The sequence below is a fragment of the Grampus griseus genome (assembly GCF_964374135.1).
Source record: "Grampus griseus genome assembly, chromosome: 4".
Taxonomy (NCBI): Eukaryota; Metazoa; Chordata; class Mammalia; order Artiodactyla; family Delphinidae; genus Grampus; species Grampus griseus.
In genome coordinates, this window is record NC_138997.1 from 83,297,654 (window position 1) to 83,324,868 (window position 27,215).

Here is a 27,215-nt window from a genome sequence, read left to right on the forward strand (position 1 = left end):
AGAGGGACTGTATCACTGTCCCCAAAGGTGCTGTGCCCCTTTGAATCTCTCAGGTTGCCTGACAATGGGGAGACATTCTCTCCCTCCTGTCAATTCCTAGAGCACTTCCTGGTCTAATATTGCCATTATAACCCACTTGCATTTATTGGGTTTTCTTTGTTAAGCCAATCATGTCACGTGTTTCTTTGCAGTGACCTTTATCAACAGTGTCTTGGTACAACTGTGGAGAACTTGTGTGTCTTTTCCTGTATTTTCACCTCCATGGTTTTGCTCTTCCCTCTGACTCTCATTAGCCATTACCATCCATGAAAATCCTGTGCAAACTTTAAGACCCATCCTGTTCTCCTCCTCCATGAATGTTTCCTTTATTCTCTCCAACTATGACATTTGAACAATAATATGCAGGAAAAGTGAGAGGGAAAACAAGCTGAAAGTAGGGAGGCAAATCAGGAGAGTGTGCAGTAAATCAGGCATTAATTTATCAGGGTGTAGGCTCTATAGGCCAGTGGAGGTGTTTAAAAAAATGAATTTCGAAAAATACTAAAAATGAGCTGTCGGAGTTTGCATAATTGTGATTGATTGGACATAGGATTCATTCATTCAGAAAATAAGCAATACTGATTATGTGAAAGGTAATGGAGAAAATAGATGTAAGATGCACAGTCAGTTTGGAAAGACTGTACTGATCAGATGATCCCACAGTAAATATAAAGAATTATCATTTAAATTAGAATTAGTAATTGCTATAGAGGAAAGTACAGGTTACTGTTAAATTAGGGTTATCTGGCTGGATGAGGATGAGGGGCCTGAGAGAAGAGATTGGTCAGAGGGCTTTCTTCAGAGCATATATTCATGCTGAAATAGGAAAGAGGTAGAGGCAGTAAGTATGTGAAAATGGGTATGAAAAATGGTTCCTTGCAGAACAGAGTATGTAGAGTCACTGGACTGAGCAGAACCACAGTGTATTCATGGAACTTCAGTAAAGCTAATGTGACTAGAAAGAATCAGGAACTGGTAGGGAGCAAGTTGACCATGTAGATGTCAGAAGAGTCCCAGGTTATGTGAGTACAAAAGAGAAGTACAAGTCAAAGGCTACTCTATTGAAGACTGACCAGAAGAATGATATTTTTATGGACAGATATAGAGGAAGGGTATGTTTCCAGGAGGTAATTCAGTTTAAAAGTTTGAGGTGCTTATGCGACAGTTATATGTCCCATTGATGATTCAAAATACGGGAGTGGAGTTGACGGAAATGGACAAGGAAGGAAGGAAGGGACAGATTTTAGAATTCTCCACATAAATTTGGTAGTTGAAATAGTAAGAAGGTATTTTTTTTTTCCTTAGGGACAGAAGATAAAACCAAAAACATGGAAAATAAGGAGGAGAAAAAGTTATTTTGTTAGTACTTATTCCTTGACCTCCCTCCCCTTTTTCCAGGAAGTTGCCCCCTCATCTTCCTAAGTCACAGTTCAAGTATCTTACTTGATTTTGGCTGCTTGAGAGGATAAAGGAAAGCCTTCATGGTGTTGTTATTGAAGATGGCATTAAAGAATGGATAGGATTTTGAGGGATACGTAAAGGCAGGAATGGGAGTTAGAGTAGAAGAAACTGTCAAATAACTAAGAGGGAATACCATGAGAGTGTAGTGTATCTCTTCAACTGGCAGAGGAGAAACTTCCCAGTGGACTGCCATGTTGCTCGCAGTAACTGTCTTTTACCCATCTGCTATTGTATGGCTGGAGTTTGCCGCTGGGAGGAATGTGAACTTGACCCTTGTGATATGCATGGAGTGGTTTAGTGCATTCTTCTCCTAACCAGTTGTTTCAGATACTTGGGACCCGGGTCAAGAGTGATGGTTCCATGGATGATGGAAAGGAATTGTAGAAGAAACCCCATGAAGTTGTGTCTAAACTCTTTTGACACTAAGACCTTTCGTGATGTGGCCTTGATTTATGTTTTCAGCCTCATCTCTTTTGACTCGACACTGCAGCTCCTCTTACTTCTCTACTTTACACCTCTGTTATTCAGTCTTTCTGGCCAGGATACCCCCTGCCCCCTCACTTATCTATTTGGTTAACTTAAGGTTTCTTAAAGTCAGGTTCAAATGTCACTATTTCTGTGAAAATACCTCTGACCTTTTGTAAGCAGAATTGAGAATTCTCATCTTCGTACTCTTGCTTCCCATGTCTTGTACTCTTTTTAAACTTTTTTCTCATTTGGTTAGTTGGTTTTTCATTTTGAGGCCACTTGAATATATGAATACTGTTGGAATTTTCTTTCCAACACAGGGCCCAGTAAATGTTACACTCTTAGTAAATAGTTGAAATTATGGGGGCGATGATTATGCCAATTGTTTTAGGAGGGTCCAGGAAAATGCAGACAGAGAAAATTATCAAGAGTCTTAAGAATGACTTTCTTGAGCAAAATTGTAATAGGTATAGGCCAATTGCAAAGAGCCGAATCCATGTTTTTTCACTCTTCAGTCATTGGAGAATAAAAAGTGATGCAGTGGAGATGAAGATCTTCATTACCAGAGCATTGAGTAATATGGATTAATTGATACAATCCAACAGTCTGGTTTCTTAGATAATATTCTTGTTCACAATATGTAGCAGTAGTTTTGAATTGGTGTAGTTACAGTACCTGTGATGGCCAGCAGATGCCTGCAAACACCATAAAATCATTTTGACCAGATTGTTTCAAAGAACATACCGCTGTTTTTGTAACTATGTATTGCTGGTCGGCTATGTTGTTTGTATATGAGTCATTGTCTCTTAATTGCAGATGAAGAGAAAAGTGAAAAGACATCTCACTTGGAAGGGGCACTTAATATTTTCCTTTCTGGGGACTTAAGTGTATATAAGGATATATGCTATTTATATGTGATTTTTAAATTTTAGATTGAAATTATGAAAGAGAAGCACTTGTAAATATCTTGCCATTCTATTTTTGATAAAGGAAATTTTATTTTAATGTTTCTTCTTTATGGATCTTTTTCTCTAACTAATACAGGAGAAGTATTCAAAGGGAATAATTCCCCTTTCTGCTATATCTACGGTACGAGTTCAAGGAGACAACAAATTTGAAGTTGTTACAACACAAAGAACTTTTGTTTTTAGAGTAGAAAAAGAAGGTAAGATTCTTTCTTTATCCCTATAAAAAGAGAGACATTAATTTCTGACCAATCATAAGATTTAATAAACCAGTTAAGCTAGAAATGTCAGACAATCTTTAAATATGTTACTTTTAAATTATTTACATTTTATATTAATTTTTTGAATGCCATTATATTAAAACATAAACACATTGACAAGTCATTGTTGTTTGTTCACTGTTCTTTCATGCAACAAATATTTAGTGCGAATCTACTAAGTGCCAAGGCCTCTTCTAAATTTGGGGTATATAGCAGTGAAGAAAAGTAGATAAAAATCTCTGCTCTTATGGAGCTCACTTTTAGTTGTTGATAATGCAAAATAGTTATTCAATGTGGAAAAATAATTTTTCTAACAATTAAAACATTGGTTTTATGAAGTTTATGTATGGCCTATTTTTACGATCAAACAGGCATGGCAATCATTTTAAGATAGATTTTGGAGTATCTTTTATATTTCTTGAGTTTTTTTCACCTGTATCATCTGCTGTGGGTCACTTGATGGTGAAAATTGATCTAAAGATGGCACATGGTTTGTGGATGGAGTCTAAACCTTTAAATCTTCTCTGACTCTTTTTTCTGGGGTGGGGGAGATGGGGAAGGGAGAGACAGGCAAATTAAAATTCTCTGTTGTAACTTCGATTGACTCTCGGTATATCAGTACTACTTTTAAATAATGTAAATAAGGCCATCTTCATTAACTAAAGAATTAGAATTTTCACTTAAAGCATCTTTTATTTTAGTAGAGATGATAACTTGATTTTAAAAAGTACTTCTTGGTACTTAATTATTTGAATAATAGTGGTATGGAAAAATTACTGAATATGTGATATTTGCTAAACGCTTCATTTTCCCAATAGTCTCATGAGGTTTGTAGGTAGTACAGTTATTATCCTATTTTACACATGTAAGTATTTACCTTTTATAAACTACAACAATATTAGAAATTATGGGGCAATTTTTTTTTTAATTGCTGGATTCCTAGAACACATGCCAATGCATGGCACATGGAAAGCACTCAATAAATACTGTATGTCACTGAAAAGTTTCCATTATTACTTGGGATAATCAGTAAATGGATAAGTCCCAACTGCTGCTCACACTGCAGCAAATTTTTTCAAACTGTGAGTCACTCACTGTCAATTTGTGAGATCAGCGTAGTGGTTTCTGATGGTTCCCCCAAAGTCCCACAAAACAAAAACCAAACAAGTATAAAATACAGCAGAATAAGGAATATCAAAGTGCACTGCCTACAGTAAGTGTAAGTCTCATAATGTGAAACGTACCTATGTATATACTGCCCAGGTGTAACGTCAGCAGTGTTTCTCACTTGACTTGCTATTTAAAAACAAATGTCAAGAACTGTAGCCTAGAGCTGGGGTTGGTAAACTGGCCTGTAACCTGAATCTGGCCCGCTGCTTGTTTTCGTAAGTACAATCTTATTAGACCCCAGCCACTCTCATTCATTTATGTTGCCTTATGGCTGCTTCTGTGCCTTAGTGGCAGTGCTGAGTAGTTGCTGCAGACTGTATGGCCAGGAAAGCCTGGGATATTTGCTCTCTGACCCTTTATAGAAAAGTTTGCCAGCCCCTGTCCTAGAGTATTTGATACTGACATATGTATTATGACTCAAATGCCTGAAATTCAGAAAATTATCCACAGTTGTGATACTCCATATGAGACTCTTTTTTGAAATCACAGTTTCTCTTTTTCTGTATTTTCTTAAAACACATGGCATTGCTCCTCTCGACTGGCTATCAGAATGGTCAGTCCTTATGCTCTGGTCTCCACTGCCCAAGCTGATTGCCTGTTTTTTGAGGTGCTTATCCTCTTCCCGTTGGCTTCTCATAGGGAAATTCACATATGCCACAGAGTCTGCATTTTAGGCTAGACATAATAAAGCTTCTACTTGTGTGAAAATCTGTTTAGCCATATTTACTTGTGGCGGTTACAAATTAAACAGACACATTTTATTTAAAGAAAATGTATCAACCCACACATGTTTAAAATTTACATGTTTACAATGGACCAGTAAGTCCCTCCCCGGTATATAGTTCATCTTTATGATGTAAACTTAGTATATGGAGGGGGTGGAATCAAGATAGCGGTGTGGGAAGACATGGAGTTAGCATCTCCCCACAACTAGGGCGCCTGCCAGCCGCTAGTGGGGGACCCTGATGCCCAAGGAGATGAGAGGAACAGCCAAGTGAACTGGTAGGATGTGGGGTGAGTGAGAGGGGAGGAGAAGTGGAGGCCAGACAGGATCTGCACCCCTGAGGCCGATGAGAGCAGGAGAGGCAGGCAGGAGGGGCCCTCCGGGAGGAGCGAGAGAAGAGCCAAGGGCGATCGCCTGGCCCACTCGATCCCGGGGAGACCCACTTCAGACCTAGGGACACATACACACTAAAAGTGAAGGGATGGGAAAAGATATTCCATGCAAATGGAAATCAAAAGAAAGCTGGAGTAGCAATACTCGTGTCCTATAAAATAGACTTTAAAATAAAGACTGTTAGAAGGGATAAGGAAGGACACTACATAATGATCAAAGGATCAATCCAAGAAGAAGATATAACAATTATAAATGTTTGTGCACCCAACATAGGAGCACCTCAATACATAAGGCAAATGCTAACAACCATGAAAGGAGAAATCGACAGTAACACAATAATAGTAGGGACTTTAACATGCCACTTATACCAATGGACAGATCATCCAAACAGAAAATAAATAAGGAAACACAAGCTTTAAATGATACAATACACCACATAGATTTAATTGATATTTATAGAACATTCCACCCAAAAGCAGCAGAATACACTTTCTTCTCAAGTGCACATGGAACAGTCTCCAGGATAGATCACATCTTGTGTCACAAATAAAGCCTTGGAAAATTTAAGAAAATTGAAATCGTATCAAGCATCTTTTCTGACCACGCTATGAGACTGGAGATCAATTACAGGAAAAATACTAAAAAACATAAATACGTGGAGGCTAAACAGTGCACTACTAAACAACGAAGAGATCACTGAAGAAATCAAAGAAGAAGTTAAAAAATATATAGGGGGCTTCCCTGGTGGCGCAGTGGTTGAGAGTCTGCCTGCCGATGCAGGGGACATGGGTTCGTGCCCCGGTCCGGGAAGATCCCACATGCCGCGGAGCGGCTGGGCCTGTGAGCCATGGCCGCTGAGCCTGTGCATCCAGAGCCTGTGCTCCGCAGCGGGAGAGGTCACAACAGTGAGAGGCCCACATACCGCAAAAAAACAAACACAAAAGAACATAGGAACAAATGACAATGAAAATACAACAACCCAAAACCTATGGTATGCAGCAAAAGCAGTTCTAAGAGGGAAGTTTATAGCAATTCAATCTCACCTGAAGAAAGAAGAAAAATCTCAAATAAACAATATAACCCTTAAAACAGCTAGAGAAAAAAGAACAAAGAAAACCCAAAGTCAGTAGAAGGAAAGAAATCATGAAGATCAGAGCAGAAATAAATGAAATAGAAATGAAGAAAACAAGAGCAAAGATCAATAAAACTAAAAGCTGGTTCTTTGAGAAGATAAATGAAATTAATAAACCCTTGCACAGACTCATCAAGAAAAAATAGGAGAGGACACAAATCAATAAAATTAGAAATGAAAAAGGAGAAATCACAACTGACACCGCAGAAATACAAAGGATTATAAGAGAATACTGCAAACAACTACATTCCAATAAAATGGACAACCGTGAAGAAACGGACAAATTCTTAGAAAGGTACAATTTTCCAAGACTGAACCAGAAAGAATTAGAAAATATAAACAGACCTATCACAATGAAAGTGAAACCGTAATTAAAAATCTTCCAACAAACAAAAGTCCAGGACCAGAGGGCTTCACAGGCGAATTGTATTAAACATTTAGAGAACAGCTAACACCAGTTCTTCTCAAACTCTTCCAAAAAATTGCAGAGGGAGAAACAATCCCAAATTCATTCTACGAACCACCATCACCCTGATACAAAACCAGAAAAAGGTCTCACAAAAAAAGAAAATTATAGACCAATATCACTGATGAACATAGATGCAAAAATCCTGAACAAAATACTAGCAAACAGAATCCAACAGTACATTAAAAGGATCATACACCATGATCAAGTGGGATTTATCCCAGGGATGCAAGCATTCTTCAATATACGCAAATCAAACATTGTGATACACCACATTAACAAATTAAGGGATAAATATCATATGATCATCCCAATAGATGCAGAAAAAGCTTCTGACAAAATTCAATACCCATTTATGATGGATGAAAACTCTCCAGAAAATGGGCATAGAGGGAACCTACCTCCACATAATAAAGACCATATATGACAAACCCATAGCAAGCAACATACACAGTGGTGAAAAACTGAAAACATTTCCACTAAGATCAGGAAAAGGACAAGGATGTCCACTCTCGCCACTCTTATTCAACATAGTTTTGGAAGTCCTAGCCACGACAATCAGAGAAGAAAAAGAAATAAAAGGAATAGAAATTGGAAAAGAAAACTGTCACTGTTTGCAGATGACATGATACTATACATAGAAAATCCTAAAGATGCCACCAGAAAACTACTCTAACTAATCAATGAATTTGGTAAGGTTGCAGGATATAAAATTAATGCACAGAAATCTCTGTCATTCCTCTACACCAACAATGAAAAATCAGAAAGAGAAATCAAGGACACACTCCTGTTTACCACTGCAACAAAAAGAAAAAAATACCTAGGAATAAACCTCCCTAAGGAGACAAAAGTCTTGTACTCAGAAAATTATAAAATACTGATGAAAGAAATCAAAGATGACATAAACAGATGAAGAAATATACCATGTTCTTGGATTGGAAGAATCAATATTGTGAAAATGACTATACTACCCAAAGCGATCTACAGATTCAATACAATCCCTGTCAAACTACCAATGGCATTCTTCACAGAATTAGAACAAAAAATTTTGCAATTCATATGGAAACACAAAAGACCCCGAATAACCAAAGCAATCCTGAAAAAGAAAAATGGAGTTGGAGGAATCAGGCTCCCCAACTTCAAACTGCACCTCAAAGCTACAGTAATCCAGACAGTATGGTACTGGCACAAAAACAGAAATATAGATCAATGATACAGGATAGACTGCCCAGAGATAAATCCACGCACATATTGTCACCAAATTTACAACAAAGGAGGATAGAACATACAGTGGAGAAAAGACAGCCTCTTCAATAAGTGGTGCTGGGAAAACTGGACAGCTACATGTAAAAGAATGAAATTAGAACACTACCTAACACCATACACAAAAATAAACTCCAAGTGTATTAAAGACCTAAATATAAGACCAGACACTATAAAAGTCTTAGAGGAAAACATAGGAAAAACACTCTTTGACATAAACCACAGCAAGATCTTTTTTTACCCACCTCCTAGAGAAATGGAAATAAAAACAAAAATAAACAAATGGGACCTAATTAAACTTAAAAGCTTTTGCACAGCAAAGAAACCATAAACAAGACAAAAAGGCAACCCTCAGAATTCGAGAAACTATTTGCAAACGAATCAACAGACAAAGGATTAATCTCCAAAATATACAGATAGCTCATGGAGCTCAATAGCAAAAGAACAAACAATCCAGTTAAAAAATGGGCAGAAGACCTAAAGACATTTCACCAAGGAAGACATACAGATGGCCAAGAGGCACATGAAAAGATGCTCAACATCACTAATTATTAGAGAAATGCAAATCAAAACTACAATGAGGTATCACCTCATGCTGGTGAGAATGGCCATCATCAGAAAATCTAGAAACAATAAATACTAGAAAGGATGTGTTGGAAAGGAAACCCCCCTGCACTGTTGGTGGAAATGTAAATTGATGCAACCACCATGGAAAACAGTATGGAGTTTCCTTAAAAAACTAAAAATAGAACTACCATATGACCCAGTAATCCCACTACTAGGCATATGCCCTGAGAAAACCATAATTCAAAAAGAGACACATACCACAGTGTTCATTGCAGCACTATTTACAATAGCCAGGATGTGGAAGCAACCTAAATGTCCACTGACAGATGAATGGATAAGGAAGATGTGGCACATATATACAATGGAATATTACTCAGCCATAAAAAGAAATGAAATTGAGTTATTTGTAGTGAGGTGGAAGTACCTAGAGTCTGTCATACAGAGTGAAGTAAGTCAGAAAGAGAACAACAAATACCATATGCTAACACATATATATGGAATCTATGAAAAAAAATGGTACTGATGAACCTAGTTGCAGGGAAGGAATAAAGAGGTAGACATAGAGAATGGACTTGATGACATGGGGTGGGAGGGCGAAGCTGGGGCGAAGTGAGAGTAGCATCAACATATATACACTACTGAATGTAAAATAGTTGGCTGGTGGGAAGCAGAAGCATAGCGCAGGGAGGTCGGGTCAGTGCTTTGCGGTGACCTAGAGGGGTGGGATAGGGAGGATAAGAGGGAGGCTCAAGTGGGAGGAGATACGGGGACATATGTATGCATATGGCTGATTCACTTTGGTGTACAACAGAAACTAACACAGTATTATGAAGCAATTATACTCCAATAAAGATCTATTAAACAAAAAACTTTATGAACCTTAGTATGAATTATTGTTTGTTAAATAAGTATTAGGTGTTTAATTTTTGAAACCATGAAAATACTGCTTCAGTGAAAACTGAGACTGTCAACATAGAATTAATGAATATGCTGTTTTCATTGAAAGTCATTTTTACATAGTAACAACTCACATTTTTAAAGATAAGTGTATAAGGGTGTGTGTGGTGTATGTATGTGTATATGTGTATATATGTAAATGGCACATGTGTCTATATATTTGGTATGGAACCTTCAACAAGATACTGTATGTATTAAGGTTTTTTTTTTATTCCTCCTTCTATGTATACAAATGGTTGATTATTTTTCATTTGGTGGACACTGAGAAATCAACCATAGTGGCTTATGAAAAACTTGACTTAATGAACTTTAAGCCTAATTAAACTTTGCTTCAATCTAATCAAGAAGCAAAATCAAAGTTTAGAGCAGAAGGGGGCAGTAGTTTGACATCGTAACAGAGATGAATTCTTCATTTTTGGTGAAAAGTATCTGAGTGACCTAAATACACAGCTCCCTTTGTCTCCCTTGAAATCAGTGTCAAGATTTCAAAAATGCTGCATTGCCCACTGGTGTTTCTAAGAGAAGATTACAATTTGGCATCTTTTCCCCACAAATTTTCTAAGGCTTCAATTCCCCTGGATTTCCTTGTGAAAATATTGTCATTTTCTTACTTGAAAGTTAATTTTATTGAAATAATAACATCTTTAAAATTCTCTTCCTCAACTAGAAAATTTAATCTGATTCCTTTTGTCCTCAAGCAGAATTGCTGGAATTGCTCAGAGGGTTGTAACAGCTAATGATCCTTCAGTTAGTCTGTATGCCCTTGGCACCTGTAGTCACACAGGTGTTGTGTTACTTTAAAAAACAGGTGATATCACATTTTCAGTGGGCAGTTCTCATAGTTAGAAGGCTTACAAATTCTGAGTGGTCCAAAAATAAACTCAAAATGGCTTAAAGACTTAAACATAAGGCATGACACCATAAAACTCCTAGAAGAGAACATAAGCAAAACATTCTCTGACATAAATTGTACCAATGTTTTCTTAGGTCAGTCTCCCAAGGCAATAGAAATAAAAACAAAAATAAGCAAATGGCACCTAATCAAACCTGCAAGCATGGCAAAGGAAACCATAAAACAAACAAAGAAACAAACCAAACCAAACCAAAAACAACCCCTACAGAACGGGAGAAAATATTTGCAAATGATGCAACCAACAAAGGCTTAATCTCCAAAATACACAAACAGCCGATACAACTCAACAACAAAAAACAAACAACCTGTTCAAAAAATGGGCAGAAGACCTTAATAGACATTTTTCCAAAGAAGACATACAGATGGCCAGTAGGCACATGAAAAGATGTTCAACGTCACTAATTATTAGAGAAATGCAAGTCAAAACTATAATGAGGTACACCTCACATTGGTCAGAATGGCCATCATTAAAAAGTCTATAGATAACAAATGCTGGAGAGGGTGTGGAGAAAAGGGCACCCTTCTACACTGTTGGTGGGAATGTAAGTTGGTGTAGACAGTATGTAAAACAGTATGGAGATTCCTCAGAAAAGTAAAAATAGAATTACCACATGATCCAACAATCCCACTCCTGGACATATACCTGGACAAAACTATAACTCAAAAAGATACATGCACCCCAATGTTCATAGCAGCACTATTCACAATGGCCAAAACATGGAAACAACCTAAATGTCTATCAACCAATGAATGCATAAAAAGATGTGGTACAGATATACAATGGAATACTACTCAGCCATAAAAAAGAACAAAATAATGCCATTTGCAGCAACATGAATGCAACTAGAGATTATCATACTAAGTGAAGTAAGTCAGAAAGAGAAAGACAAATACCATATATCACTTATATGTGGAATTTAAAGTATGGCACAAGTGAACCTATCTACAAAACAGAAGAGTAGCTCCCGCTCGCCCCAACTAGAGAAAGCCTGCGCACAGCAAGGAAGACCCAACGCAGCCGAAGATAAATAAATAAAATAAATAAACTTATTTTTTTAAAAAAAGGAGCAAGGCATGGAACATTTGCTCTCTGGAAGAAGAGCCAGGGGAGTTGAATGTTCTCTGTTGTGTACTTTGATTGCCTATCATAATTTAATAGGCCACAAACTTTGGCATCATCATCAAATCTTTTCCTACCTCGGTCCCATCCAGGCCATCAGCAAATCTTACCAGTTTGATTTTGGAAATATGTCGGGGTTCTGACCAATTGTCAGCACCTCCACCACCGTCACTCTCCTACAAGCCACCATTTCTATCTTGATGATTGTCACAACCTCCCTTGATCGACTGCAGGCATATTTTCAGTGTGGTTGTCAGAGTGATCCTTCAACAAGAAAGTCAGGTCCTGTCAGTTTATTTCAGATGCTGTGTCATGTTTCCAGCTCACTGAGAGTAAAGTACTGTGATTTCCAGAGTCCATGCATGATCTGACCCTGGTCTCTCTGTCCTTGTTTCCTTCTGTGCTCTACCTCATTCACTGCCTTGCAGCTACAGGGGTCTCTTGTCCCGCGAGCATGCCAAATCTGCTGTTGCCTTGGCCTTGGCACTTTCTGCTTTCTGTATCCTGGAAGGCTCTTCCTCCAGTCCTCCTCCTAACTTGCTCCATCACTTCCACTTCCTTTAGGCTTTTGCTTAGCCACCACCTTCTTTCTGAGCCTTTTTCTATTACCCTATATAAAATAGCACTTTCTGTACCCCTCATCCTGTGCTTTATTTTATCCCATTGCACTTGTCACCATGTAATATATGTCTACATTTTATTGCCTTCCTCCTTTCACAAGAGTGTAAGTTTCTGGAGAGTAAGGCTGGTATTCAGGATAGGGCTTAGAGCATAGTAGGCACTCAGTAGACATTTGTATGAATGAATCATCAATTTCAAGAACAACACTGGTGTGTAATAATTCCTTCTCTAATATTGATCATGGGTTACACTGAGGAATCTTTAGTTAGATTATATTATATCAAAAGTTAAGAGTACATCCAAACTTTGTTAGATTCTTTTATTAATGTTTTACATGGCACTTGTGTAGTAACCCCTCATATAATCAGTCCTTTTTTACTAATGAATATGCCTAGTGCTAAACCAGTAGTCCAGAGGATGTTAAGTCTCTCCTGTTCATTTTTTTAACCTCTTTTTTTTTTGATTTGTACACTCTGAGTTGGCATTCCTGAAAACCTTAAGAAATAATTTGAGGTTTGAGGGGATTGCTAACTCCTTTTTTTCTTTTTCCAACCTGGAATACTCTACTCTGAACAAAGATATATCAACATCAGAGTATATTCTCAGAGGGAGTAGTGCTTAGCACAGTGCTAAGATCAAAATAGATGCTCAATAAACACTTGTTATTGGAAAGAATAAAAGTATCTTGGTGTGAAGAGCAGGCAAAAGCCAGCTTAGTATCCAGCTTTGCCTTTGCCCAAGGGGAAATCATTATTTGTTTTGGAATATTGTGACTTGTCAGAGCATGTTCCCCATGTTCAAGTATGCACACTTTGCAAAGCCAAATACCAATGACACTTGTAATCTCTTTCATTGTGTTTGAATTGTCTGTATCACTGTTTATCTCCATTGTTATGGGTAATTAAATATAAACTGAATGTTACTATTCAATTCTGTTCTTCTTCATGACTGTGTACTTCCTATTAGTAAATGAGGCCCTCAGGAGCTAGAGAATTCTTCTAGGCTATAAGGGCACCATTTGTTGAGATACAGCCATAATATACTTAAGTCCAACAGTTAATGCAATAGCCAGTTTCAAATTATTTCCTGACAAAGAAACCACAATCACTTTGGCCCCGTTCATTAAATTATGACCTACATTTCAAAGTCAGTGATTTATATGGATTAACATAAACAAACAGAAAACATTATATACCATTTACTTGGCAGGAATATCTTGTGTGGACTTAATGATCACAAGTAATCACCAAGTAGAGTGGAAGGTCTTTTGCTGTTACTGAAAATGTAATAAATTATTACAGTGCAGTCTGTGTAGATGTAAAATGTAGAGTAGCTACTGTGTATTGACATAGGCTTAGTTACCTGAATATTTTCATGTCTTTTACTTTATAATAATGCTGGGGAAACTTGGTATATAGGAACAAACACTGTTATTGAGGATTACGTAATACCTGCAATAAAATATTGTTGAATGAGTTTTTAATAAATACTTTGGCCTTGGTCATTAAAGACACAACTAGCTGGTTTTAGTAGTTTTGAAGGTGAGAAAGAATGAAGATACTTTAAAAATTAAGACTTGTATTGTAAAATAACTCTGGATCCATGCTGGAATGTAAGCAAGTCTAATATGGAGACTTATTTCAATCCACAATGACATCACCTCTAACCAGACCTGTCTTAGAAGGATCTGAGATACTAGGCAATTTCCCAAGCTTGGTTCCTACTTACTCTTTCCTTCTCAAAAAAGTTTCCTACCTGGAATTTAGCCTGTTTTGTTTTTTTCCTTTTTACCTTAATAATCACTTTTCCATTTGTTTTTTGCTGGCCCATTTTCTAGCCTCCTAGAATCAGTTATACCTCAGGTGTATACCATTTCTTCTCCTTTTACATTAAACATTCATCCACTGTCATGAGTCTTCCCTTGTATAGATTACCTTCATTCACATATTGCTATCAGTCTGCCTGGATGCTCATGCCGGGGAGCTAAAAACCTCAGGTGGTTCTGTTAATACAACCTTCTACCTTCTTTGGTTGACTCATGATACCCAGCTACCTTTTATTCTGAGTAATTAATTCATTTTTTGGTGAACACGTGTCAAACATATTCAAAACCACAGCTATTTTTTACTTTCCTTAATATCTTGACTCTCCATATGTTTCCCTTTTCATTGTATACTTTAAGACTCTATTGCCTTATTCCTGACCTCCAAGCTTCCAGTTTGGTCTGTCATCTTAATCATGTCCTTTTCTTGCCAAGAATTTTGAAATGGTTTTCTTTTGCCTCCATAATAAAGACCAAATTCCTCTCCTAGGCACTGTAGGATCTCCAGCCCTATTTCCCATTATTTCTTTGTGAGTTCAGAATTATAAATATGCTCATTCATAAATTAGTCCCTGAGCAGATGTTTGTTGTTTCCGCCTTTGGTCTTGTGCTTAGAATTCTGTTTTGCTCATCCTCCTCCCAAAACTCCAGTTTTGTCTTTTAAATTGCTCCACATCCTCAAGAGCTCGCACAAATATCCTTTTTTTTTTTTTTTTTCTCATAGTGCCGAGGACAATTGTCTGAGAATTAAAACATTTGATTCTCCTAATTTTAATACTCACGTGCTATATGACCTTCAGCAAATCACTTACCTCCATTGAATTGACTCATACATTATTTGATACCTCTTGCATGACATTTGTAGTATTCTGTGTTCCATTATGTGTTCATATCAAACTTGACTTATAGCTTTGATTGCTCTTTGGGGACTGGATTGAATTCCTATGCCTGTAACACAATGTGTTGTACATAGTTGAAGATCACTTTGTGGAAAGAGTGAGAGAACTAAGTTTTAATTCAACAGATGAAGATGCTATTGTTAGTGAATGGAATGGGTGAGTGAATATCAAGGCAAGCACACTCTTGAGTAGATTCCAAGTGCCTGTTAGAAAGTAAGCTTTTCTGGATATTTTAGTAACTGCATTGCTGGGTACAATCTGTTACCTGTTCAGTAGCCATATTACTTTCTTATATTAAAAGAGACAATCCAATCTCATGAATAATCTAACAGAATGCTACTTAGACATTAACATGGATACACATCATCTGGAGGTCTTCTTAAATTGAAGATTCTGATTCATCAAGTCTGGAGGGGGGTCTAGGATCTTGCATTTCTATTTAGCTGCCAGTTGAAGCCAGTGATATTGGTTACAGGACATCTGAGTACAGTCGGGCCTCCATATCCTTGATTTCCACATCTGAGGACATTTTTGATCCCTGGTTGGTGGAACCCTCATTGATGAACCTGAGGATGCAGAGGGCTGACTGACTGTAAGGGGCTTCAGCATCTACAGAGTTTGGTACCCGCTGTGGGTCCTGGGACCAATCTCCTGTGGATACCAAGGAATGACTAATAAGTGTTATTTATTTTCCCTAACAAAATTGGGCCATTTGTCCTGCCAACAGTAGCATTTAGATTGTGGTTCTGGGAAAGAATCTGTAAATGATCTGTTCCAGAGAAAGTCAATCTCTTTCCACATTTGTATGTGTTTATAACTTACTAAACATATGTATTTTCTCCTGTCTATTTTCAGAGGAGAGAAATGACTGGATCAGCATCCTGTTAAATGCACTGAAGTTACAGGCCCTTTCCTCACAGTCTCAAGGAGCTGTTGCACCTGAGAAATGTGGATATCTTGAACTGAGAGGCTATAAAGCTAAAATTTTTACTGTGTTAAGTGGAAACAGTGTGTGGCTTTGCAAAAATGAACAGGTGAGCTATGTTACAGTGATTGCAAATTGTGGTTCCTTACATTACAAACGTGACAAAGCTACATTAACAACAGTGCTTTGTTAGACTTATTCATGTTTTACTGATAGAGTTTTGCTTTTGCCTTCTGTACTCCACTACATATAACAAAGAGTTGCTCTGTTGAATTTTCTCAGTTCCACCAGAATCAGGAAGGTAATCTACATCAAATTTGAGACTGGACATCACCCTTTGAAGGAACTGAGGAAATAGAATCATGAAAATTAATTTTTGAAAAGTATTCTTAGCTGAAGTAACATTACAAAACTACATGAGAGAATAATTAAGAACCAATTAACCATTACAGCCGTTGTTGAATAGACCTCGTTCTGCGCCTGTTGTTATTTCTTTTGTTTTGTGACAGAAAATTATAGAGTAGGCACAGGTAACATATTTTCTTCAGTTTACAGGATTTGGGTGTTTTTTTTGGTTTTGTTTTTGTCGGTTTTTTTGGAGTAGATACGTTGCTTGCCGAGGAGATAATTGATAAGAGACAAGTGATTGATATACACACATTCACACGCATGCATACACACACACATCACATATATAAATAAGATAGATTGTTGGGATATTAAATTTGTTAACATCAAAGGACTCAGTAGAGAATTTAAATGTTTTGAGGAAACTGATGTTAGTTTTAACAAATTCTGTTAATTTCATTTGATTCTGTAGACTTCTTTTTCTCTAACATACCTGGTTTTTAATATGTATAAGAAAATTATTTTCTTACCCCTTTTTAGGAATGAATTTTTAATCTTTCAGCCTAGAATGTATTAGATACTTAGTCATTATTTGTGGAATTAAGCAGTGTGTTTTGGATATCCAATCTAACATGAACTTATTTTGTGATAAATTATCATGGGTTACGATAAAGTGAAATATAAATGCTGACATTTTTCATAACAGAAGATAGAGATAGCAACTCAAAACAAACAGTAGTTTCAAAAAAATTAACTGTAGATCTTTATCCAAGGCATCCTCTGAACTTCAGTGTGGATTTATTAATTACATTTTTAAGGATAAGATTTCTTAGCCAATTAACTGTGGAAGGCATCATTGAGCACTGTTGGCATATTAATAACATGGAGAGTTAGCATGTTCCTCAAGAAGGGTGGTGATGTACAGCTTAATAATGTGTATGAATTGAATATGAACATTTTCAGTCTGTGAAGATGCTTAAAACTTAAAAAAAAATTGGAATAAGGTTAAAAATGCAAAATTTGCATGTATCAGAATGGAAGTTACTCTGCCAAATTAATTGAGGTATTCATTTTTTACTTGCACAGACCTGGTGGACTTCCAATTACTAGTTTCATTATTGACGTTAGCTAGATTATCTGGGTTTATGTTATCCTCTAAAAGTATATATTTTTAAAGTTTTGTTAATACTTTCTGGTTAGCAAAAAATTATAAGAAACTCTTGCTTTAATAATAATTGAGCTTGAAGAGCATAATAATGACCACCATATGTTGGGTACCAGGTACTGTGCTAATTAATTTATAAACATTCCCTTTTAATCTTCCCCACAAAGGTAGGAGGAAGATATTCTTATCCATGTTTTATAGATGAGGAGAATGACAATTAAGTAACTTGTTTAAGGATTACAGTTCATCATGCAGAGTTTAATTTAAAACAAGAACTTTATAACTCTAAGCCTAGCTTCTTAGCCACTGTATCAAAGTGTCTTTTTAAAGTGTATGTTGAAAAGAAAATTTCTGGCTTGTGACCTTTTAGAAATAGACTAAGAATTCTTTCCTTGAATAACTTAGTTGCCTAGGAGGTTCAGAGTGTGCATTCAGTAAACATTGTATACCATGTCAGACACTCTAAAAATGATGTGTTTACTGAGGAGAACACGTCTTACCTTCCAGGAGGAAAAGTCAGACAAGTCAGCATTTATGGTGGATGGTGAGCTCAGTACTTTATTAGACTTGTGCAGAAGTTACAGAGAAGGGCAAAAAGGGCATCTAGTGAAGTCTGGGAATTAGAAACACTTCCATATACAACTAATCAATATTATCTCCTTAAAAATTAAAGCATTTATGTTGGACCCCTCCTCATCTTTTGAGAAGTAAACCTATTTTTGATGAATGTATATTTCGAGTCTGTTTTCAATGCTTTAACATGCCCATATGTGCGCCTTTAAAAAGTGCACACGATTGTTTGTATATGCGGTCTTAAAAAAAAATTGCATCGTATTATATAGAGCCAGGTCTTAAGGCACTTGGTCTTGAGTCAAGTCTTACAGAATTAATTAGTTGGCTCAAGACCAGATGGATAAATTAAGGAAGGCCCTTCATGTTTAGGCCCTGACATACCATTCCAGTTTCATCTATTTTTACATCCTGGTATATGTCTTTCTCTCCAGAGGAAAGTTGCTCGTGGGTTTTCTTACGTGGTTGAGCAGACTGTGGAAAGAACTTGGGTGACAGGCTAAATAAGGAGTCCTTCTGAATGCAGAGGGCTTTAATCTAGTGTTTTAGGAAAAGCACTAAAAGATAGTAAAATAGTTAGATGTCCCTTCTAAAAGCTTTATACACACAACACTGAAGTAATCTTATGTTTTTTTTAAATGATAGAAAAAAAACTAATCGTAAAAATGTAAAAGATGTTAGATTTGAATCTCTGTATCTTAATTTGTATTACATCTAATTTAAGTCCAAGAATCAAAGCTTAGTTTTAAAAAAATTAAAATAGTGATTTTTATCACCCACATAACTTACAGTATAAATAAAATAAAAAATAAAACTGACCTACATCCCCCTCACATATGAACTATTTTCATTTTTCTTGCCTCTATTTATACGTAGTTTTACTAGTTTACTTTGGAACTTTCTCCAGAGGAAGTAAACAAACAGTGGATAGAGGTGGAAGGGTAGCTGCTACAGAATGTGTTGGAGAGTTATTAAAATGGAAGATTGGAAGCTTATTTAGAGCAAGAAGATTGGACTGGGCTATAGCCGTTCTGGGTTTTCATTCTTGCTCTGCTACTGATTGGCTCAGATAATTAAGCTAATCTCTTCCAGTTTGAATGGCATCATGTGAAGAAGAGAGTTGGATTACTATCTCTAAGGCCATTATTTAAGTTGCATGTTAAAATTCCAGATATCTGGGCTCATTCCAGACCCATTGACTTATTTCTGGGGACAGGGGTTTGAATCTGTATTCCTATAAAGCATCCCAGTTGACTCAGTGACTGCTGATGCAAAAACCACACACAGTAAATCACTGCTTTACGGGTTTTTCTTCTTGAAAAATGATAAGCATCCAGCCAAAGAAACGAGATATTTCTGGAGATGGAAAATGTGTAAAGATCTCCTGTGACAGCACTGAGTGCTGCTTTTAGTTCATCATCCCTAATCTTGGGGTTGCTATACCTCTTTTGGAGGTTAACTTTCACTTGGAAGTGTGTCTTTTTCCTGATCAAACACTTTGAAATGTGCAAATGTTTAAGTGGAAATTTAAGAAAATCATTTTTTAGTGGTAATAAGTTTTTAAATAGTTTTGAAAAACTACTACTAATAACTTGTGTATGGTTCTAAACTATAGCTACTGTTTTGGGGTTTTTTCCTACAATCTCAATTTTTATATAAAATTTAAATTTTTCAGCTTATAAATTATATGATAACTGCTTAATTCCTTTTTCTGCATACAAACTTTTGTTACCAGAGTGTGATCTATTGGAAAAATTAAAACTCCATTTGCAAAATCAGCATACAGGAAAGTATTTGAAAAACAATTTGAAAATGTTATTTCCCATAAGTTCCTTTAACTCTGTGTGTATGTCTGGAAATTTACTCTAACTTTGTGGATTATCGTTTATCTTTTCTAGTGCTTTTCCTTTACTTCCAATAGGTGTCCTTAATATTCCATGTCAAGCATCCGTACAGATATATTTGCAGTACTAGTTTCATTTTTTTCTGGATCTATCCCTTCTACTGAATGAAGAACTTATATTTTCTAAGTTAAAATAGCTATTAGAATAGACTATCATAATTATGGTCTTATTTTTGAAATTCCTTCTTTTTTAAGAAAAGTGGCATGATAACAGAAAGGAAGATGCCAATCTGCACGTTCTCAACGGTACACTGCCAGGTCTAAACTCTATGCAATTAACATGGACTTTTCACTTTCTCAGTTGCTCAGTTCAAAGATTTACTTTTTTTAACTCTCTTTCTTTCCCTTTCATTTATTAGCAGATTGTTGAAACTAACTTGAAGTGGCTTCTGAGTAGGAGAAATGCCTTAGGGAATGTTAGGGGTTTTTTTTTTGTTTTTTTGTTTTTCCAGATGGGCTATAAGAGGCAGAAAAGAACTATGAAGTGATATGTAGAAACATTTGTTAGAGAGGAAGATGGCAAAGTAAAAATAGATACTAAAATTCTTTACCTAATTACTCAGTTGAAAAACACTGTGGTGCTATTATATAAATTAAATGTTATCCCTTTAAATGCTTACACCATCTCTCAGCCCACCCCCCATGTGTTTAATTTTTGCATAGTTTCTTCTATTCCTTGTTTCTGCTTATGTTTATATGCCTGCAATATATTATAATTATGATAGTTTTTCCACATTGTTACTTCAACTTTGTATAAAATGAGTTGTGTAATAGAGTTTGATTACAGTTCACTGTGTTTATTTATTCATCTGTTTTACAAAAGTTTATTGGGTACCTCTTCATTGCTGGGTGCTGCTCCAAGCACTAGGGGCTCACTGGTAACCCACAAGGTCCCTGCTCTTTAGGATCTTACCTTCTGATGGGGGTAACACATCGTGATAAATAAATGAGATTTCTGAGAGCCTTCTGTTGGTAGCCTTTTCTTTCTTTTAGATTTGCTTTCTGGACAAGAATTCCTATGACCCTTTTCTAAAGAATTGTTTATATTTAAAATGCTGTTAGGTACCTGAATAGGTACCTAACAGAGAATAGGTACCAGTTTCATTTTAACTTTAAAAGTGTTATTATTTTTATATTCCCAAATTAAGGCTGTGACAGTTTACTTTATTCATTCACTGTTGTGCCCTTAGGAGTTCCGGGCAAGTAGCTGACACTCAGTAAACATTTGTAGAATGAAATGGTTGAATTAATAGTCATTTACAGCTGTCTTCATGACTAGAAAGTTTATATTTGAAAAAAATTTTTCTTTTAATATTATTTTCTTCTTTATGTATTCTCTTTTCATTTTTTCCTATTTATTTACTGGAATTATATTGTCACTCCTGACAATTTCTTTAAGCTCTTCATATAATATAGATATTTATCTTCGTGTCATGTTTTCTGCAACTGTTTTTCTAAGCTGTTGCTTATTTTTCACTTTTCAGTTAATTTTTATTTACTTATTTATTTATTTTTGGCTGTGTTGGGTCTTCGTTGCTGTGTGCGGGCTTCTCATTGCGGTGGCTTCTCTTGTTGCAGAGCACGGGTTCTAGGTGCGCAGGCTTCAGTAGTTGTGGCGTGTGGGCTCAGTAGTTGTGGCTTGCTGGCTCTAGAGCTCAGGCTCAGTAGTTGTGGCGCACGGGCTTACTTGCTCCGCGGCATGTGGGATCTTCCCAGGCCAGGGCTCGAACCCATGTCCCTTACATTGGCAGGCAGATTCTTAACCACTGCACCACCAGGGAAGCCTTTTCAGTTAAGTTTTGTTACATAGAAATTTTGTTTATAGAGATAAATTGTGTTTTTTTCCAGTTCAAAGCTAATAGACTTTGTGTATTCTGAAAAATAATTATTTTATACATTTATTTATCTTGAAATGATGTGGGTGTAGTATATAAGCCAGTATTTTTAAAATTTTAGATAGGTAATGAAATATGAACATACCCTCAGGTATATATATGTAGTGTTATATATATGGTACTGCTACTTGAACGGAATTTCTGCTAATAGATATGAGGTGAATTTAAGATAACTGACTTTGGTTTCCATTTGTTATGTTGTCCTGAAAGCCAGTCTCCCATCTTTTCCTGATGAGTTTTTGAATATCATGTTAATATTAGGGAATTCATTACAACCAGATGTCTTGCTTGGTGGGTTTGTGTTATCCATTTAATGATAATTGTGGCATTGAGGTTTTAACTACATTCACTTGATTAAACATTCTCAAGTCGGGGTATAGCAAGAGACTCATTCCCCCAACATAACGTTCCCTCGTGTCTGGCATGGGAATGAAACTCTAACAGAATTTAAATAGACCTCATAGGGCTCTGGCTTGTGTGGTGCAGCAGGATGGAGGTGGTGGCCTGCTGTTTCTCTGGTTCTGTATCTGGCCAAACTCTGCATCTGGTGTTTCCCTGGAAATCTGGTGCCAATGTCATACAATGCCACATCTGTTTTCCACAAATGTCTAAGCACCGAGTTCTTACATTCCTGGCCTGGAAACCTGGCATCTGGTGTTTCCAAAAATAAGTTTGAGATTTCAGCGAATTTGGGGTTAACAAACCCTTCTTTAATTTTGCTGTTTAGGAATCAAACGGTTGTTTTGCTCTTTCACTTTGTAGTTTTAAAAGGTAGTTTGAGCCAGGTTCTGTCGCTACGCATTTGTACAAATAACCCATTTCAGTGTCGTGGTAAATATTTGCCATTAATTCTAATCTGAATGTTGAATATGGAATCATTGGTGTGAATACTTTCAGTCACTGTAAATAAAATGGATATATTCTCATTGAAGACAAATTCTGTATTTAGAACCCTCAAATCAGGGGACTGTCTGGATGTATCAGACTCCCAACGTGTATTTCTTTATTCAGTTTTTATAGCAATGCTATATAAGGTAGATAGTCCTATCTTTTCATAAATGAGGAAATGGAGGTCTAGGTGAATTAAGGACCTTGCCAGTAGTCATACAGCCAGTAAATGGATCAGCAAAGATTCTCCCCCAGTTCTGACTCTTGGTGCCCACATCATCATCATCACCTTTGCAACATCAGACCTGCTCTGCCAAGTGTGGCCATTCATGCTCTTTGAGATCCTACATAGTATGACAGCAAATTAACTGTAAAATACAGTTTACTCCAGAATCTGTTTTTAGCTTTACGTTTTCTGTAACAATATATTTCTACCTATTGAATTTCTACGCTATTGTTTTTTTTCAATGCCGTTTATAGGGTTTTAAAGGTTGAAGTTTGGCATGTTCCCGACTCGTGCTTATTTTTCAAAATGAGAATAGTACTCACAATCAGATTGTAGTTAATGGGTAATTTAATTTTCTTGAAAGTTTAACACTCACATTCCATGCCATTTTACAAAATTTATACATGCCTGCTAGTTATTCTTAAGCATGCATTTTCTTGTAATTAACTTTTTAATAGGTAATATGTTCGGTTGCCTTCAAATTCAAGAGGTATAAAATAACAATAGTAATAACAATTAGTTAACTGGGAGTATGTATCTGCTCTGCCTTCTTCGCAGAATTGTTAAGAAAATCAAATAAGAGTTCATAGCTGTTTGTAAGCTTCAGAGCACTACACTAACAGATATTAAATCAGTTATGGAGTGTATATGCTTAATGAAGACCAATGCTTTTAAAGCTTTGGACATTAGCAGAAGGGTTGGAATACAGGACAAATAGGTTCTTGACAATCCAGTGTGTCACTGTGTTCTGACCAGCCTATTTTTAACCACTAGCCTTAATAATTTCAAATGGTTTTTGTATAATCTGACTGCATGCTTTTTTTTTGCTCTGCAGAAGGCAGAGAGAAATGTTTGTATCCTGATATTTAAGTGCTGTAGACTCATACTGTCTAGATTCTACAGCTGGTTCTGCCGTCTAATTCAGTGTTTCTCAGTATTGGCTAGGTATGAGAATCATATGGTGGTAGTTTTGTTTTGCTTTTTTTTTTTTAACTGAAAATCCTTAGGCAAGCCCTCTGATTCATGGGATCAGGAAGCTCAGGGTGGGAGGAAGAGATCAACACAGGTAATTTTGATGAGCATCTAGGAGCGAGATATGTTCTAAACATGTTCTAAAGACTGTGTGAAAAGATGGCTTAATGTCACCACAAATATTTTTAGTAAGAAATGCAGTTGTTTCCTATTTAATAGCTTTCAAGAGCACTGACATTTATTTTGTTACTCTGCTGTACATTTTACAGTCCATTTGTGCCGGTGAGTTCAGGGGATACTCTAATTACTCAGAACCATATGGCCATGGCAAGCAGCTGATAAATGGGTTACAGTTTCTTTCCAGGCTACAAAATCATCTTTGCCTTGCTTGGGAGAAATCTGGGGCCTTGAGCCAACCCTCACTTGTTTTATTTTTAACAGAAGTCGCAGCTTTATATGTAGATACATCACGACTTGCTTGTCGAAGTGAGGTACCATCTCTTCAGGCTGGAGCCTTGATAAGGCTCATCAGTTTCCATCCAAGGTTGTCAGTCTTACCATCTGCTAGTCTGATGGTCTGAGTCTGTATCTCCGCCCTGAGTAACACGCGGTACCTGCAGGCCAGGCCCCCATCAGAGAATAATAAGCGGGAGTAGTCTGATAGCCAGGTCTGGTCAAAAGCTGCATCACAGAGAATTGTTTGAAGAAGATGCAGCCTGACTGTTTTATTCTAGAGGTACCCCCATATCAAGCTGAGCCATCAGAAAGCTGTTTCTAAAATATCTTACCTGGCTACCCCTACTTTATTTTCTGATTTATAAAAGAGAGTTTGAATTTCTAATCACATGCCCTGGGAGTTTCTCCAATAGTTACATTATCCAGCAGGAGCATTGGTATAGATAACTGAGAATCTGTTTTCTTTAATTTGATAATTATAAGTTTAACTCGATACCAATATGCTAAAACTTATTAAAATGGGACAGGTTGGAAAAGTTTGATTCTCCTCCTCCATATAGTACTGTTTTTTGTTAGGTGGGCTTATGATACAAAGTGGAAGTATATCACCTTCCAAGTATTTCACAACACCTAGCATGTCTCTGCATCTTTTATATTCCTGGCTCAATTTCTGGCTTGTTTCTCCCAACAAAATTAACCATTGTTCTTTCATCAGAAAAAATCATACTCAAGTTACAAATGGGTCATTTCTTCATTCTAACTAAAAACTTGTACATTTTTAAAAATATGAAGTGAAACTTTTCTGCAGTTTGTGAATGGAAACCCTCTACGAATGGGGGAAATTTGTTATAATGTTGTTTTATTCCACTTATTTTATCAACCAGGAATGTATTAGTATCAGATGACAAAAACCTGAAGGATAGTTTAAATAGACAGGGATTTGTTTTAACAAATCTCTTGCTAATGCCATCAGAGAACAAGATTCTTCCTATTTATTTTCTCCTTACTCTGGCATCCTTACAGTACAAGAATTTGTCCTCAGGCTTTTCATCTCAAGGATGCTTATTACATTCTAAAATGGCTTTGTGCTTCTAGATGTTGTTTCCCGAGAAGATGGAAAGGCAAGGAATGAAAGTCTTTTCTTTGAAGATGTGTCTCTCCACCCCCCTTCTCTTGCCCCCCAGGCCAGGAATTATTTATATTTTATTGACCATAAGTATGACATATGTTCACTCCTAGCTGCAAGGGAGATAGGAAAATAGTACTTTTGCTTTTAGCTTGTACAACAGGAGAGACAAAGAGAAGACCTGTGAATTGTTTCTTTCACAGTCTCTGCCAGAAGTGTCCTTCCTGAAAGTGGACCAATATCTTTTGCAGTCGTCTTTAGTATGGCTTCTTTTTCCTAGTCATAATTTAATTTAGGAATTCAGAACACATTTAATCTGAACCTGTTCACATAGATAATTCATTTTTCAAGGTACAGATTAATTATATTTTTAAGGTGTGAGATGGTTGATAAATCAAATTCCAGAACCCTTATGGCTAGATAATATATTGCAAACTTTAATGCTTAGAAGGCAGACTTTGTAGCCTTTTGAACAGTTTCTAATTTTGGTAGATCAAGCTGAACATAGTGGCTGTAGGTGCTGAACCAATGGCAGCTTTCATACGAAAATAGCATTAGAGGAGCTTTTAAAGAATCTAATTGAAGGAAGAAGAAAGTAATAAAATATTGGAAATGAGATAAAATTGTAATATAAGTAGTGCTTTTGGTTGAGACCAAATGAGGAAAATAATGTGACAGAGCAGAGGTAACGACATACAGCAGAACAAAGAGTGAGCAGTCAGACGGCTTGGGTTTCAGTCCCTTTCTACCATGTACAGCCAGCCGCACTTTCCGCCTCACTTTACCTTTTTGAGCCTCGGTTTTCCCTTCTTTTCATCTAAATAGTAATTATACCAGCCTCACAGTGTCATCTGGCTCCCCCAACTGGAAAACGGCTGGGCACATGGTAAGGATTAGTTCACTGTTAGTTCCCTTTTTTAAATGGCTAAAGGTGAAAAAGTGCCTAACTGTTAACAGGTATATGTAGTTCAAGATCTATGTCCTAGTCAACTTATGTTTCATGTGAAGAGACCCTTGCTTTATTAATAGCCTGTCAAGCTTCAAATGCTATCGTGTTACCATGTATTGAAAGTGACTACCTTTTATAAAACCACTCTCAATCCATTTTTAATGAAATAATTCCATCTTTATATGTTGTAGTAAAATTTGATGAGATTTATTAAATTTTAGAGAATATAAATGCACTTTCAAAAATCCATATTTTTGTTTATAATTTTTTTGTTTTTCTCCAAACTAGGATTTTAAGAGTGGACTTGGTATTACCATAATTCCTATGAATGTAGCAAATGTAAAGCAAGTGGACCGAACTGTGAAACAGTCTTTTGAAATAATCACTCCCTATAGGAGTTTTAGGTAAGTTATATTTAAACATTTTTTGTTTGTACTACTACAGGAAATCTTGAGTGATCCCCTTGTACGTTGCCAGTGGTGATTTTACTTCTTAGAGGATACTTAATAAAATTATGTTCTTACTTTTTCATATTGTATAATTTATTAGCCA

The 27,215-nt window shown here is 36.5% G+C and overlaps 1 protein-coding gene across 1 annotated transcript in view; it reads left to right on the forward strand.

Annotated features, from left to right (window-relative positions):
* ARAP2 (ArfGAP with RhoGAP domain, ankyrin repeat and PH domain 2) overlaps positions 1-27,215 on the forward strand; it is a gene marked incomplete at both ends in the record, with an annotated part of 182,354 nt that overhangs the window by 41,853 nt on the left and 113,286 nt on the right. Inside the window, 3 exons of the mRNA XM_082653125.1 lie at positions 3,013-3,133; positions 16,096-16,274; positions 26,952-27,067. Coding sequence (XP_082509251.1) covers positions 3,013-3,133; positions 16,096-16,274; positions 26,952-27,067 — 416 coding nt within the window. The remainder of the gene's footprint in view (positions 1-3,012; positions 3,134-16,095; positions 16,275-26,951; positions 27,068-27,215) is intronic.